The 14903-nt window shown below is 42.6% G+C and overlaps 1 protein-coding gene across 1 annotated transcript in view; it reads left to right on the plus strand.

The window, feature by feature from the left end:
- SH3RF1 (SH3 domain containing ring finger 1) overlaps positions 1–14903 on the plus strand; it is a 223744-nt gene that overhangs the window by 133648 nt on the left and 75193 nt on the right. Inside the window, exons 2-3 of the mRNA XM_006161453.2 lie at positions 8390–8665; positions 9481–9576. Coding sequence (XP_006161515.1) covers positions 8390–8665; positions 9481–9576 — 372 coding nt within the window. The remainder of the gene's footprint in view (positions 1–8389; positions 8666–9480; positions 9577–14903) is intronic.

Below are 14903 nucleotides of genomic sequence, written 5' to 3' on the forward strand. Positions count from 1 at the left end.
GTGGGGTGCCCAGGAGCTGAGGGGGAAGGGGAGTAGACGGTGTGCGGGTGCCCAGGAGCTGAGTGTGGAAGGGAGTAGACAGTGTGCGGGTGCCCAGGAACTGAGTGTGTAAGGGAGTAGACAGTGTGTGGATGCCCAGGAGCTGAGTGTGGGAGGGAAGTGGACAGTGTGTGGGGTGCTCAGGAGCTGAGTATGGAAGGGGAGTAGACCGTATAGGGGTGTGCCCAGGATCTGAGTGTGGAAGGGGAGTAGACTGTGGGGTGCTCAGGAGCTGAGTGTGGAACAGAGTACACCGTATATAGAGTGTGCTCAGGAGCTGAGTGTACTGAGTCACTGACGATGCAGGAAGGCCCACCTTAGCCATTGCACTTTCTTAAGCCTGGGTGAACTGGATCCGAGTCTAGAGTAGAGGAGAAAAGTTGACTGACTGGACTGAGTCTCACTTCAGGACAAAGCTCAAGAAAATGTGCATGTCAGTAAAAGAGACACTGGAGTTGTAGAATAAGGGTAAAAAATAATGGGGATAAACACATTTTTCCCCTTAATTTCTATGTATTAGCAACTGCCATCCTCAAAGTGTTGGTAGATTTGATTAAAATTAATATGATTAGAAATTTTTGTGTGTAAATTTGGGGGGGTGGGAAGAATCAATTTAAGACAAAATATTCCAGCACATTGCTCTCCATAAATAAATGTTAAAGGAAAGAACAAGTAAAAGATGGACTATGGGACCAGCAGTTGGCGTAATGGCTATGTTGCTGGACTTCCATGTAGTCGACCATCGTTTGAGTCCTGGACCTGGTGGCTTAAACTCACACCGGGTGCATGTGCGTGCGTGCCCAAGATCCCAAGAGGAGAATGGAGGAGAAGGGATTGCAGCGTGGCCATCCCCCCTGGGGAGTCATTTGTCGCTTTCTGTCTCTCTGTCTCTCTGGCAAGTCCATGCACCCTATAGCAAAAACCTCCTCCCCCCAAAAAAAAGATGGACTATTATGGGATTCTCTGTTCCTCCTGATATTGCTTTAGAAAAATGGATGTTTGGAGATATTTTTTTTGGGGGGGAGAGGTTTTTGTTTTTTGTTTTTGCTATAGGACATGTGTGCTTGCCAGAAAGATAGAGACAGAGAGACAGAAAGCGAGAAATCACCCCCCAGGGGGAATAGCCACGCTGCAATCCCTTCTCCTTCATTCTCCTCTTAGGATCTTGGGCACGCACGCACACGTGCCCCACGTGAGTTTAAGCCACCTGGTCCGGGACTCGAACCAGGGTCAAATACATGGGAGTTCAGCGACATAGCTGTTATACTAACTGCTGGTCCCAGATGTTTGGATATTGAAGTTGGAACATTTCTTTTCTTTTCTTTATTTTATTTTATTTTATTTATTTTTTTTTTTTGAGAAGTTTAAGCCACAGGGTCTGTGACTCAAACCGCGGTCGACTACATGGGAGTCCAGCGACATAGCCATTACACCAACTCCTGGTCCTGAAGTTGGAATATTTCAATAATGGCCAAATCATATTTGAGTGATTATTTGACCTAGGCATCTTGAGAGTAATCCTGAAGATTTATCAATTGTTATAGAATCAGTATATTCTCTTTCTCTTTTGGTAGAGGTGTTTCCCTTAGGGTGTGTGTGCTCACTGGAGTAACTGTGAGAGGGAAAGTAAGAAATCACCCTCACAGGGAGTATGGCCATGTTGCAATTGCTTCTCCTCCTGGGATCTTGGGCATGTGTGCTCATGTGCTCTGTGTGAGTTTTTGTTTGTTTGTTTGTTTGAGAGGTTTTTTTCTATAGGGTGCGTGTGGTCGCCAGAAAGAGAGAGGCAGAAAGCGAGAAATCACCCTCCCGGGGTATGGCCACACTGCAATCCCTTCTCCTCCATTCTCCTCTTGGGATCTTGGGCATGCACGCACACGCACCCGGCATGAGTTTAAGCCACTGGGTCTGGGATTTGAACCGTGGTTGACTACATGGGAGTCTAGTGACATAGCCATTACGCCAACTGCTGGTCCAGCTCTGTGTGAGTTTCAAGCCACTGGGTCTAGAACTCAAATCCGGTGATATAACCGCTACACCATCTGCTGGCCTCAAGAGTCAGTATTCTCATGAAATACTGTTACTGTCTTTTTTTTTTTTTTTCTTTAGTCCACATAGGCTCACTGAGAGAGAGAGAGAGGAGGGAAAGTGAGAAAGCAACCCCCTCCCCACACCACCACCACCAGTAGAATGGCCATGCCACAATCCCTTTTTCTTTATTCTCTTGGTATTTGGGGCACACATACATATGTGCCCAGCTTGTTTTCAAGCTGCTAGATGGAGAATTTGAACCACGCTGTTGGCCATGTCACCATGCCACTGCCTGGCCCCTGTTATTGTATCTTCATAGATAATTTACTTTGAGATTTTCACTGTAGGGCGCGTTCGCTCGCCAGACAGACAGAGAGAGACATAGAGACAGAAAGCGAGAAATCACCCCCCAGGGGGGATGGTCACGCCGCAATCCCTTCTCCTCCATTCTCCTCTCGGGATCTTGGGCACGCACGCACATGCGCCCTGCGTGAGTTTTAAGCCACCGGGTCTGGGACACGAACCGCGGTCGACTACGTGGGAGTCCAGCGACATAGCCATTACGCTAACTGCTGGTTCCCTACAAAAGACATTTTAAAAAAGGTCTTCCTTCAACTTATTTAGCTACTTGTTACTTTTTTAATGATACTTTCTGCTACTGCAGTTCCTTTGTGCCCTTGTTCTTTCTGGAAAGTTGTGAAAGTCAAGTTGCAATCTCCAGCGCTTAGATATAACTAAGATTACATTGTGCACGTTTTATCACTGTTTCCACTACAGGAGTACCTTCTAGATTTTCTTTTTAGTAGGACATTGAATCTCTTTTACTTTATGGAGCAGTAAGAAATGCTTGAAGGAATTTGAATGTAGAGAGACTCTCTTGCATGTGTATCTGGGCACTGGCATTTAGAGTCTATAAAATAAATTGGCAGTGAATGTTTTATTTACCTGTTAGAATCTCAGCTAGAACATCAAGGAGCATTTTGCCAGATAGATTGCATTGCACTTGATGGTGCAGAAATGGAAAAGTAAAGCAATTAATCAAAAATATTTGTGTGAAGATTGCATGAGGATTTGAATGTCTTTTAAGACAACCTTTATATGTAATTAAGAAGCAGGCATTATTTGAAATGTAAACTGGCTCGCTGTCATCCTTCTTATTTTATGAGCAAAAATGGTCACTATTATTGAAATCTGTTTTAGATGCAGAATTGTTATACTTGGCCGGTCTAAATTGCCAAGCTTTTCGATGAAGCTGGCAGCATGAATGACAGCCGCAAAGCCGAAGTTAGGCTGCCGAGTCAGTTTTTCTCTTCCTGTAAGCCTCCCTTTCATGTGGAGCCAAGTGAAAGTCTCCAAGTGAAATGTAAGCTCTGCGGATCCTCGGGGGCCTCGGCCTGATGAGAGGATACGGAAGAAAGGCGGCCGTTTGGAAAGCCTGCCGAAGGCATGGAGGGCAGAGGGCCCAGCTGATGACACGACTCTAGACCTTTCTAAAGAGATGAATGAGAAGGCAGTGCCTAGACTGGCCCCAGACGATGTTGCCCCCGAGTAGTCCTAGGCCATCACACCAATTGTTTTGGCTTTCTTCTTCAAACATTGCAGCAGGAAAAGGTGATCTTTTATTGCTCTTCCAAGTCGTTTCACCGTTTTTCCTCCATCATCCACAATCTGCGTGGGAACAAGTCTTTTAAAGAGCACTGAACTTGGCTTGATTTGAAATCAGAGTAAAATTACTTTTATGTGATGTGGGAAACATGAGAAAACAACAACTTGACACACACTGGCTTTTTAGCCTCTTAGGATCTAGTCGAGAAAGAAGACCGTGGAAAAACACAGCCAGATGCACAAGTGTCTGCTCTTGGTCAGATGTTCACGAGTGCCACGATTGTCTTTTCTCTGTGACTGTTGATCACGCAAATAGCCTCAGCAGTGAAGATTCAGCAAATCAGTATGAACAAATGAAATGTTAGTGGCATCGCAGGGACCTAACCCTAGGCTAGCCATAATGGAGATCAGTTATTACCATAACACGTTGTCTCCTTGCCACTCATTCTATTAGCAATATTTGATGATCTTAGGAATGCTTAAGAGAGATACTTTATGGACAAGTTAATCAGTCCATTAGCTGCCGCCGGAGTGTGGAAGTGATCTGTGAGGAAATAAATTCCTTCAGTTCTCCCATCAGCGTATCACAGAAGAACCATACTGCGGGTTACTTGGAATTTTACAAGAAGTAGTTCCAAATGGTTTCTGAGAGTGCTACAGCTAAATCTCGTTGCATGGATTTGGCTGGCAAGTGGGCCAAACAGAGCTAATTGAGGTAGGGAAAAATCGAGAGAACAGGCCATCATGGTGAATAGAGTTATTTGTCACCGAGTTTGTGATAGGATTTTCAATTAATTCATGCGGGCTTCCAATGCCTTCCATTAGCCCTGTCAAGATGAACTACAGCCACATCTAAAATGCCATCCCCTATTAAACGGTGCATGTCAGGGAATTTGTAATTTCTTCTGTTCCACCAGAAGATGAATGGATTCTGCTCAGAAAACAAATATGTCCTTCAGAAATGTACATTTCAAACTCCTGAACAGGTCCGTGGAGAAACGTTCGTTTCATTGTCGTACAGTGACCGTGTATTAAAAATGTAATTGTGCTGTGAATTCACCCAAAAGGACAAGCATCCCACTGCACAGAGACAAATACGTTGTCAGGTGCCCCATTCCAGTGGGGACCGGGCTTTTCATACTGGGCCACGGTGCTGATGGAGACAGTGTCTGTACCTAACACTGACTGCCTGCGCGTCACTAAATCCTCACACTAACCAGAACAAGAAATTAAGGCGCAGAGGGGTTAACCTGCCCAAGACCACACAGCTCGTCAGGGGCTGAGCTGGGACTCCAACCCAGGCAGTCTGCCTCTGGAGTCTGTCCTTTCAACCCATACTCCATACGTGGTCTCCGCTCTGTGATTTCAGTTACCCATAGTCCATAGCAGCCCCCAAATATTAAATGGGAAATTCCAGAAATAAATAGTCTTTGAGTTTAAAGTTGTAGGCTGTTCAGGACAATGTGATGGAGTTAAGGCTGCCTAGCTCCTTCTCACCTGAGATGTGAATCATCCTTTGTCCAGAGTGTCCATGCCGTTATGTGCTACTGGCCCAGTGGTCATGGAGCAGCCATCTTGGTTATCAGATCAAAAAGGCGGAGCATATATAGAGTTCACTACTCAGTTCTGGCCATCCACTGGGGGTCTTGGAATGTATCTCCCATGGATCAAGGAGTTCTCCTGTACAGCCTGATTATAGTTATTATGTCTTCTCTGTCTCTCCCACAGTAATATTCGTTGCTGCGTTTATTTACTGTTGGTTTTTCCGGAAAGTCATGATGCATTTTTGCATAGAAAAATATGCCATGGATTTTCCTAACAGCCTAACACTGTTTCCTCAAACCTCTCTTGAGAAATATTGTGATAACTGGGCTTCAAGAAATGCACAATGTAGCAGAAACTCTGATGAGGCGTCTGTGAGGGTAACAAACGTTAGAATGCTTCCTTCTGCAAAGTTGGACACATTATGGACTTTGACCAAAGTTCACAGGAATTAGGAAGGACCCAAGTTCCTGATGGGCACTTCCTTTCTGAGAAACTCCAAAGGCACAGCAGAAATGTTTACAAGCTTGGGTCAGAGCTGAATAACAGCCATCATGCTGTCAGAGTCCAGACTGGAGCAAGGTCCAAAAGCCAGGGGGCACATGAGGGCATGACTACTCCTGGAAGGCTCGACTCCTGTCTTTCCTGGCTATGGACCTCTCGTAGCTTTAATGAATCAACATCAGGATCCCCTGGGCCAAGCCAGTACAAGATGACTGCCTATAGTATTTTAAAAGCAAGAATTACAATTTCTCTTAAGCCAAACACAATGTTTAGCAAGAGAAGTTTGGCTCGTGGGTATCCCACACTCTGACTAGAAACTGAACCAGTTGTTGGAATGTGTATTATGATGTTCTGTTGCCATCAAGGGTAAAAAACTTTGAGCCACGATTTTTTTTTGTTGTTGTGGGGGAAGCAAGAATATAAATAATGCTCATGTTCTCTTTTATAAGAAAGATTAAACTAAAAAAAAAAAAACCAATTACCTCATTAGTCCTATGCTTCATACATAGCTGCCTGCTTCCCACCACTTCATGTCTGTTTTCCATATTTCTACCAGATGTGTCTATTTAACACCTGGTCTTACCCTGTCTGTCTGTGCTTCAAACCCATGAGTGACTCATTGCCTGAGTGACACAGTGATCTGAACTCTTTAACATGCCATTCAAGACCCTCTGTCAGCAGCCTTTGCCTACCTCTCCTCTACGTTATATTCTATAATTCTTCTCTAGCAACATTGCATTTTATTTTATTTTATTTTATTTTATTTTTGCTGTAGGGTGCATGCGCTCGCCAGAGAGACAGAATGTGACAAATCACCTTTCGGGGGGGATGGCCACACCACAATCCCTTCTACTCCATTCTCCTCTCGGGATCTTGGGTATGCATGCACACGTGCCCTGTGTGAGTTTAAGCCACTGGGTCCAGGACTCGAACCGCGGTCGGCTACATGGGAGTTCAGCGACATAGCCATTATACTAACTGCTGGTCCCAACATTGCATTCTTTATAAACTCCAGGCCTTCTCTACAACCTAATATTTCTGACCTCCGTGTCTTTGCTGGTCGTATCCCTGTGCCTAGAACCTTACTTTTCTTTTCATTCCTCTACTCCAGTTTTGCCTGGCTAACTCCTGTGTCTCTTTTAAGACTTGGGGCCGTGTTTCATTTTCCCACCTAGCGGATTGCAGAGACCTGCTCCCCACTAATAGTGCACATCTCCTCTTCGTTTCATTCACCACACCGTGTTATAGTTATTTCTGAAATGTCTTCTCCCTTAAGGAAAAGAATTGTGCCTGTTCCCCTTTAAATCCGCAGCACTAGCATGTTGCCTGGTAAAAAGTAAAAGCCTGAGAAATGTTTTCCAAGTGAATGAATAAATGAGTAAGAACATGAAAAGCAGGAGCCCTGTAATCTCATTCAGTGAATTATTATGGACATCTTTGATTTGCCATTTATCCTTTGAATCGATGATAGGCAGCAGTGTCCCGGAGAGGCCAGAGATCTTAAATTGACAACGAAAGCTCATGAATGGGCACTTCCAGTGCCACTGGAAAGTATCATATTTAATCCTCTTGACGATTAAATTGCTTTGAGGTGCACACACAATTTAAACCTGTCACTTAAAACCATAATGCAGTTTAGTAACACTTTAAACCTCATCTCTTAGCTTATCCACCTAACGGTTCTCTCCAACCAGGAAAGAGCAAAGTGGAATGATCTCAGCTTGTAACCATATGTCTGCACATCTGCAAATTACACACTCGGAGACAGCAAGGACCATGACTCTTGTACTCGCCGTTGTATTCCAGAGTTTGGCACAGGGTTAGACCCTCAGTGAATATGCGTCTAGTTCATGGAAGAATAAAGCCTACTGCCCACATTAAAAGCAGAATTAGAAGGGTTATCCAAAATTCCAACGATGGTTTTAATCGTATAGCTTAAGAGTCAATTAATGAATTGTGCTTCTGTAAAACATGTTCTTTTCTGAAAATGTATCCTGGTGAATGAAGTAGTTAATCAGAGGAAATGAAGTTTGTTTTTTAATGAGTTTTCGAATTTCCTATCAGGGAGTCAGACTCAGCAGCTCTACTTTCATGCACTAATAACCCTGAACAAACAAGGCCAAAGCCCCCAGGAAGTTAATTTAGGACGTAGAAGGCCCCATCATGGCCAGTGCTTGAGCCAGTTGTTCTCGTTGCACTATGGCCATTTGTTTTAAATTTGCTGTTTATTGATAGCACGTATACATAGTGGTTTGTGTTTGTTTTTGTTTTCCAGAGTGGTTTTTGCTACAGCGTGCGTGTGCTCCCTGGAGAAACAGAGAGAAAGAAAGTGAGAAGTTACCCCCACCCCCCGGGGGATGGCCACACCGCAATCCCTTCTCCTCCATTCTCTTCTCGGGATTTTGGGCATGGACACACATTCCCCTGGCATGAGTTTTAAGCTGCCGAGTCCAGGACTTGAACCACAGTTGATTATGTGGCAGTCCAGCGCCATAACCATTACGCCAGCAGCCGATCTCTAATAGTGTTTTTTAATGTGAGATGTTCTTTTTGAAGGGTCGGCCGTGGCTTTGACCTTGACTTAAAATCACTGATATCACAGTTAAATTTCGGACATATTTTTTATCTTTTTTTTTTTTTTTCATTAAAATGTATCTCTTTCTTTAAGGGCATACCTCAGCTACCATGTGCCAAAGCATTATACAACTACGAAGGAAAAGAGCCTGGAGACCTTAAATTCAGCAAGGGCGACATCATCATTTTGCGAAGACAAGTAGATGAAAACTGGTACCACGGGGAAGTGAATGGGATCCATGGCTTCTTCCCCACCAACTTCGTGCAGATTATTAAACCGTTACCTCAGCCCCCACCTCAGTGCAAAGCACTTTATGACTTTGAAGTGAAAGACAAGGAAGCAGACAAAGATTGCCTTCCATTTGCAAAGGTAAGTGAGCATCGTTCTCAGTGCCTCCACATACGGGAATGTGGCTGGTATTTCCTTTTGCAAAAACAAACAATAGTTTCTACACAGTGAAGTCTCACTGACCTTACTCTCTTGCTAGAATAATCTGGAGATAGTCTTTGATTCACAAGGAAGGTAATGTTTTGCACAGACTTTCTATCTGAAAGATAGTTTGGTTGATATTCTGTGTGTTACCATTTTCATATTTTGAGCCCAAGTTTTTTTCTCAGCCACTTTACACAAATGAAACGTCGTTACTTCCTTAGTTAATATGTACATTTCTTGCTTAAAAGCACATAGGAATATAGCTACTGAACTGACTAAGTGGGTTGGAATTTTAAGCAGAATATTATGTTTGTGTGTGTGTGTGTGTGTGTGTGTGTGTGTGTGTGTGTGTGTGCCTTAGTGAGGAAATAGAGTAGGATATGCATTTGAATGGGCATTTAATGTATTATTTTATAGGAAGTGAGACCATCTGAGAATCAGTCTAAACTGGACATTTAAGAGACTGGCATAGATAGCATTTGAGATTGCAGTTTGTGGATCTAAACAAAACAAAATAAGTAGCCAGCCCCTTACCTAGAAGGACTCCATAGTTTTGTAACTCTCTGAAAGTATGCCAGGTGAATGGATAATTGTTACCATTTATTTCATGAAACATTGACTTCATGTACTAAAGATCTTCCATATCATTTTTATCCACTTACTCTTAAAACTTGAGTCCCTTTCTGGCAAAGGAAGGTTAAAGTGATAAGCTTGCTGGGACCAGGTAGCCTGACCATGTACTGTCTCTTCAGGACGATGTTCTGACTGTGATCCGTAGAGTGGATGAAAACTGGGCTGAAGGAATGCTGGCAGACAAAATAGGAATATTTCCAATTTCATATGTTGAGGTAAGTTCATCTCTAGAAACTTGGTTTATGTTAATACTCAGCTTAGGAAAGAAATCTTAATTCTGCAATTTGAGTATTACGAAGTCCTCACAACACAAAACACCAGAAATGCTCTATTCCAAATCACTGCCTAGATTACAAAGAATTTATTCGTTTCATCCTACAATTACTGAAGACTGCGAAATATCTGAAATCCAGCATTGTCTTCCGGCTGAAGCATTCCTGGACCTTGCTGAATGTTGCTGAATGTTTACTGTCAGTCACCTGTACTATTTCTAGGTGGTCAATTCCATTTGCTAGCAGAAAGTTGATAAAATAAGGTGGGAAATTAGTGTATATGCTTTTTTTTTTTTGACACATCATCAGAACTAGAATCATTATTTACAGGGTAGGACTTCACAAAATATTTATTAAATAAAAGAGTGCATTTCCCTCCATTCTATCCCAACAACTACTTAATACACTCCCCACTTTTTTCTTTCTTTTCTTTTTTTGCCATAGGGCACAGGCAATCAACTGAGAGAGACACAGAGAGAGAAAATGAGCAATCACTCCCTGGGAGGATGGCCAGGCCACAGTCCCTTCTCTTCCATTCTTCTCTGGGACTTTGGGCACACACGTATGCACACCTGGTATGATTTTCTTTCTTTCATTCTTTCTCTTTTAAAAGAGAGATTTTCACTATAGAGAACATGCGCTCACCAGAAAGACAGAAAGAGAGAAATCACCGCCCCAGGGGAGATGGCAGTGCTGCAATCCCTTCTCCTCCAGTCTCCTCTCAGGATTTCGGACACACACATGCCCAGGGTGAGTTTTAAACCACCAGGTCCAGAACTCAAACTGTGGTCAACCACATGGGAGTTCAGTGATGTAACTGTTACGCCATATGCTGGTCCCCCAGTATGATTTTCAAGCCACTGGGTCTGGGGCGCAAATTGCGGTCAGCCACACGGGAGTCTAGTGCCTTAACTACCACACCACCTGCTGGCCCCTGATCTCTACTTTTTAATCAACTTTCCCCAGAAAGACTGTGGTCAAGCTTGACTCTGTGAAGTCGTTTTAGAGAATACATATAAAGTAACATAGTTATATTATGTTGAAGAATAACACAAATTAGTTATGAACTAATAAGTTATAGTAGACTTTCATTGCATTATATATCATTCACTAAATGTCCTTCACTGATAAGAATTTCTTGCTCAAAACAAAATTGAAGGCATTTTAAATTAAAGAAACAAAGCCCGTGAAACCATTCAAAGTTAGCTGAGGTTATGGACGTTTTCTGGGAAGAAGTGAGCGAGGGCTTAGTAGGTATCTTTGCAGTGGATATATAAGGATTGCTCAAGAGAAATGAAGAAGGTTCATTTTATGGCAGGAAATACACATAGGAAAGGAGACCACCATGTGCAAAATCCAAAAAGTGACAGCACAGATTGTTTGGAGACCTGAAAGTAATCTTGTTTAAAATATCCAAGCAAAAATCTTACACATATCAAAAGGGAAAACCACTGCCACTTATTTTCCCATCTTTTTGTTGGAGGCATTTGTTTTGGCATGATTCTGAAACCTAAAATGACAAATTGTGTCACTGTAGCCAGCGCTCCGTTTCCTCCATAGACAGTAAGATTGCCACAGTTTTCGTAGAGGTTCAGTTTGACTCCTGTGTATCCATGGGAAAGTAATTCAAAACATGTACGAGACTTGAATTTTGTCCACACTATTCACGTTTTTATTTATGAAATTATTTTTTCCTCTTCTGAAAGTAAGCAACAGAAAAAAAAAGTTCTTCACTCTCAGGTAATTTTTCCTTACCTTATTTATGTATTCTAACTGTGGGTTCACCGAAGACTACAGTCATTTCCAAAACTACAAGTTTCTGAATAGTTACACTGAACAGTGTGGGTAAGCACAAGCTTAGTAATAAAAGCCTGTCTTTACTTGTAAGGTATTATCGATACTGCGTGCTGATACTTAGTTCGTGATGCATGAAAATGGATTGCTCTGTTTGTGTTATTGGGCAGGTATAGAATTGCACAGATAGGCATTAAAAGACCCACCCATGGCAAGCCCAGAGTCACGCAGTCATTCAAGTCATCAGGATTATTTATTTTGACTTAAGTTAGACAAATCTCTGCCTCTTTTCTTTCAAATATGCATTTTCCTCATTTGAATTTTGCCAGTTGAGATGTAAACAAATCATCCCTCTTTACGAGCCAGTGAACATTTCTTTGATGTCACGCCATCATATCGAAGTTCCGGGTAGGGGCAGAGCATATGGGGACTTGTTAGTGACACCTGGCTTAGCCTTAGGGAGTAAAGTGGAGGCAGACCTCAATTATTATCTACTTAATCCAGGTATTTGCATCAGCAGACCCTCTCACAAGTCAGTCTGGGATGTAGTAAAGCAAACTAGGAATCAAAAACCAGAACATTTTATTAAATGGTAGTCGTTCTATTGCTCTAGAAACATATTCATGTTTGGCACACTTTCGGGCCTAGGTAGATTCCAATGTAAAACACCTGGCTGTGTTATCAAAAGTCAGTTGTAAATAATTTTCCTTTTTTTTTAAAAAAAAAAAAGTTATTTTAACTTTCTTATTTTCCTATTTGACTAGAGAGAGAGAGGGAAAGGGAAAGTAAGAAAGGAAGTCACCAGGTCCTGGACCTCAACCAAGGTTGGCCATGTGGGAGTCCATTGCCTTTAACCACCATGCCACCTGCTGGCCCCTTTTGTTTTCCCTTTTGAGAAAGACATTTTGATAGATATATAGATAGCATGTACGCTCACCGAAGAGACAGAGAGAGAAAGAGAGAAGACGAGAAATCACCACCCCGCCAGGGGGATGGCCACACTCCAATCACTTTTCCTCTGTTTTCCTCTCAGGGTGTTGGGCACGCATGCGCACGCACCTGGCTTGAGTTTTAAGTTGCCGGGTTTGGGATTTGGTAACTACATGGGATTCCAGCAACGTAACCATTATGTCATCCTTTTGCAAATTATTTTTTTATGTATAAATAATATATAAAAGTTCTTTATAAATAAACTTGTTGTTGAGAGGGTTTTGCTATAGAGCATGTGCCCTCACCTGAGACACAGAGAGAGACTGAGACAGAGAGACAGAAAGTGAAAAATCACCCTCCAGGGTGTTTGATGGCCACATCATAATCCCTTCTCCTCCGGTCTCCTCTCAGGATTTTGGGCACGCTTGCTCACGTGCCTGCTGTGAGTTTCAAGCTGCCAGGTCTGGAATTGAACCGTGGTCAACTATGTGAGAGTCCAGCGATGTAAGCATTATGCCATCTGCTGGTCCTTACATCTTATAAACATTTAAGTCTCCATTGTTCATTCTTTTCCTTCTTTCTTCTCCATTTTTTTAAATGGTGCTGCCCCAAGTTGGTAACACTCAGAGGTTTTGAGAAGATTGAATGAGATAGTCTAGCTTAAGGTCTGGCACCAACATGTCTTATGCCCAGTGTTTAGAGCTCAGATTAGGCCGTAACCCAGAGGATGCCGAGTATATCAGTGAGCAAATGAAAGAGTCTCACCACCACCCCTAATGAGGGAAACGAGTTCAGAATTGACTTGAGTCTCCAGTGGAGACATTTCATTTGTGACAACAGCCTTGTCAGCTGAAGTAAAACTCCTGTGACTCCAGCTGGTTGGCGTTGGTTGTGGAAATGCCCAAGGCACTTGCTTGAGGCAGAAACTATACACAGGACAGGCCTCAGAGTAGGATTGTGGACCTGGTGAGGATCTACAAGTTGGAGGTTCCAATGTGGAGCTGTGAAATGGGGGGGAGCGAAGTTAACTAAAGGGAACTGTGCATGGAGGTGGGTAAAGAAATTGGTGGTGAGACATGCTGCTGGGGCAGCTTGCCCTCCCTTTTTGTCTTCATTTATCCTCTTTTCTCTCTGTGTGTTCTTTAACTCTGGACTACAATTTCTACCTACATTGGAGTAAGGTGATAAAATTGTGGTAGAGGCAGAGTGATCCATAAACACATCTCCTCTTATTAAAGTAAAATAATGGAATTCTTCAAGGATTGCCTGGAGAAGACTGTAGTTGGAGGGAGTGAATAGGAGAAAGAATGGCTTTATAGATGGTCCTAAATTCTGTCCTTGGTGTCTTTGTCTAGTTCTTGAGATACAGGTTTCCTGCTTTGATTATATTCAGCTTCGCTTCTGGAAATTTCTCTCATCTGACCCCTCTCTGGCCAGGACTTAGACATTGTAGACTCCCTTCTGTTTAGACACACTGTTCCTTGACTTGAGCAAGCTGGGAAGTAGTGAGGGGTAAAAGTTTCATGAGGAAATCCAGGGAATTCTTGAAGAAACCATGCCAGGATACACATTAAAAGGGTATATTTATTCTAGGACTGAAGGAAAAAAATTAGTACTTTGCTTCTCCCTTTGTTCAAAAATATCAGTTTTCTACTAAATAGAATGGAAGATTTTAACAGCCCTATTATTGAGAGCTGACTCATTCAAGTTTAGCAGTCATCTGGACAAGGATTACATGATTCTTAGCAAGCAAGAAGTTTGAATGAAGTAAGTGCTAAATATGGCATTTTAAATGTTTTTCAAGTATTATTGTATATTGTAGGCTTTTGGTGAACCATACACTTTTATTCAGTTTCTCATTTTATTTTGATTCCTAGCCATTTGTTTGAAATATCACTCACTGAGTGTTTTCAACAACAAAAATGTTATAAGCAAATTGTTCCTCTGCTATAGATAAAATAAAGATAAGTACTCCTTATGTGAGGATAGCATAAAGTAGGATTTTCCTAATGAACAGCTAGTTTTTAGTTCTGCCAGAAACATTTCTCATTCTTTTTTTTTTTAATTTAATTTTTTAAAAATTTATTTAATTTTTTGGGGGGACCAGCAGTTGGGGTATTGGCTATGTCTCTGGACTCCCATGTATGCAACCATGGTTTGAGTCCTGGACTGGTAGGTTAAACTCACACCAGGTGCGTATGTGTGTGTGCCCAAGATCCCAAGGGGAGAGTGGAGGAGAAGGGATTGTGGTGTGACCATCTTCTCCAGGGGGTGATGTCTTGTTTTCTATCTCTCTTTCTGGCAAGTGCACACACCCTATAGCGATAACTCCTAAAAAGTTTTATTATTATTATTTTTTGGGGGAGAGTTTTTCGCTATAGGGCACGTGTACTCACCAGACAGACAGAGAGAGACAGAGAGACAGAAAGTGAGAAATCACCCCCTGTGGGGGATGGTCACGCCGCAATCCCTTCTCCTCCATTCTCCTCTCGGGATCTTGGGCACACACGCACATGCACCCGGCGTGAGTTTTAAGCCACCGGGTC

The sequence above is a fragment of the Tupaia chinensis genome, unplaced genomic scaffold (assembly GCF_000334495.1).
Source record: "Tupaia chinensis unplaced genomic scaffold, TupChi_1.0 Scaffold138601_1, whole genome shotgun sequence".
Classification (NCBI taxonomy): Eukaryota; Metazoa; Chordata; class Mammalia; order Scandentia; family Tupaiidae; genus Tupaia; species Tupaia belangeri.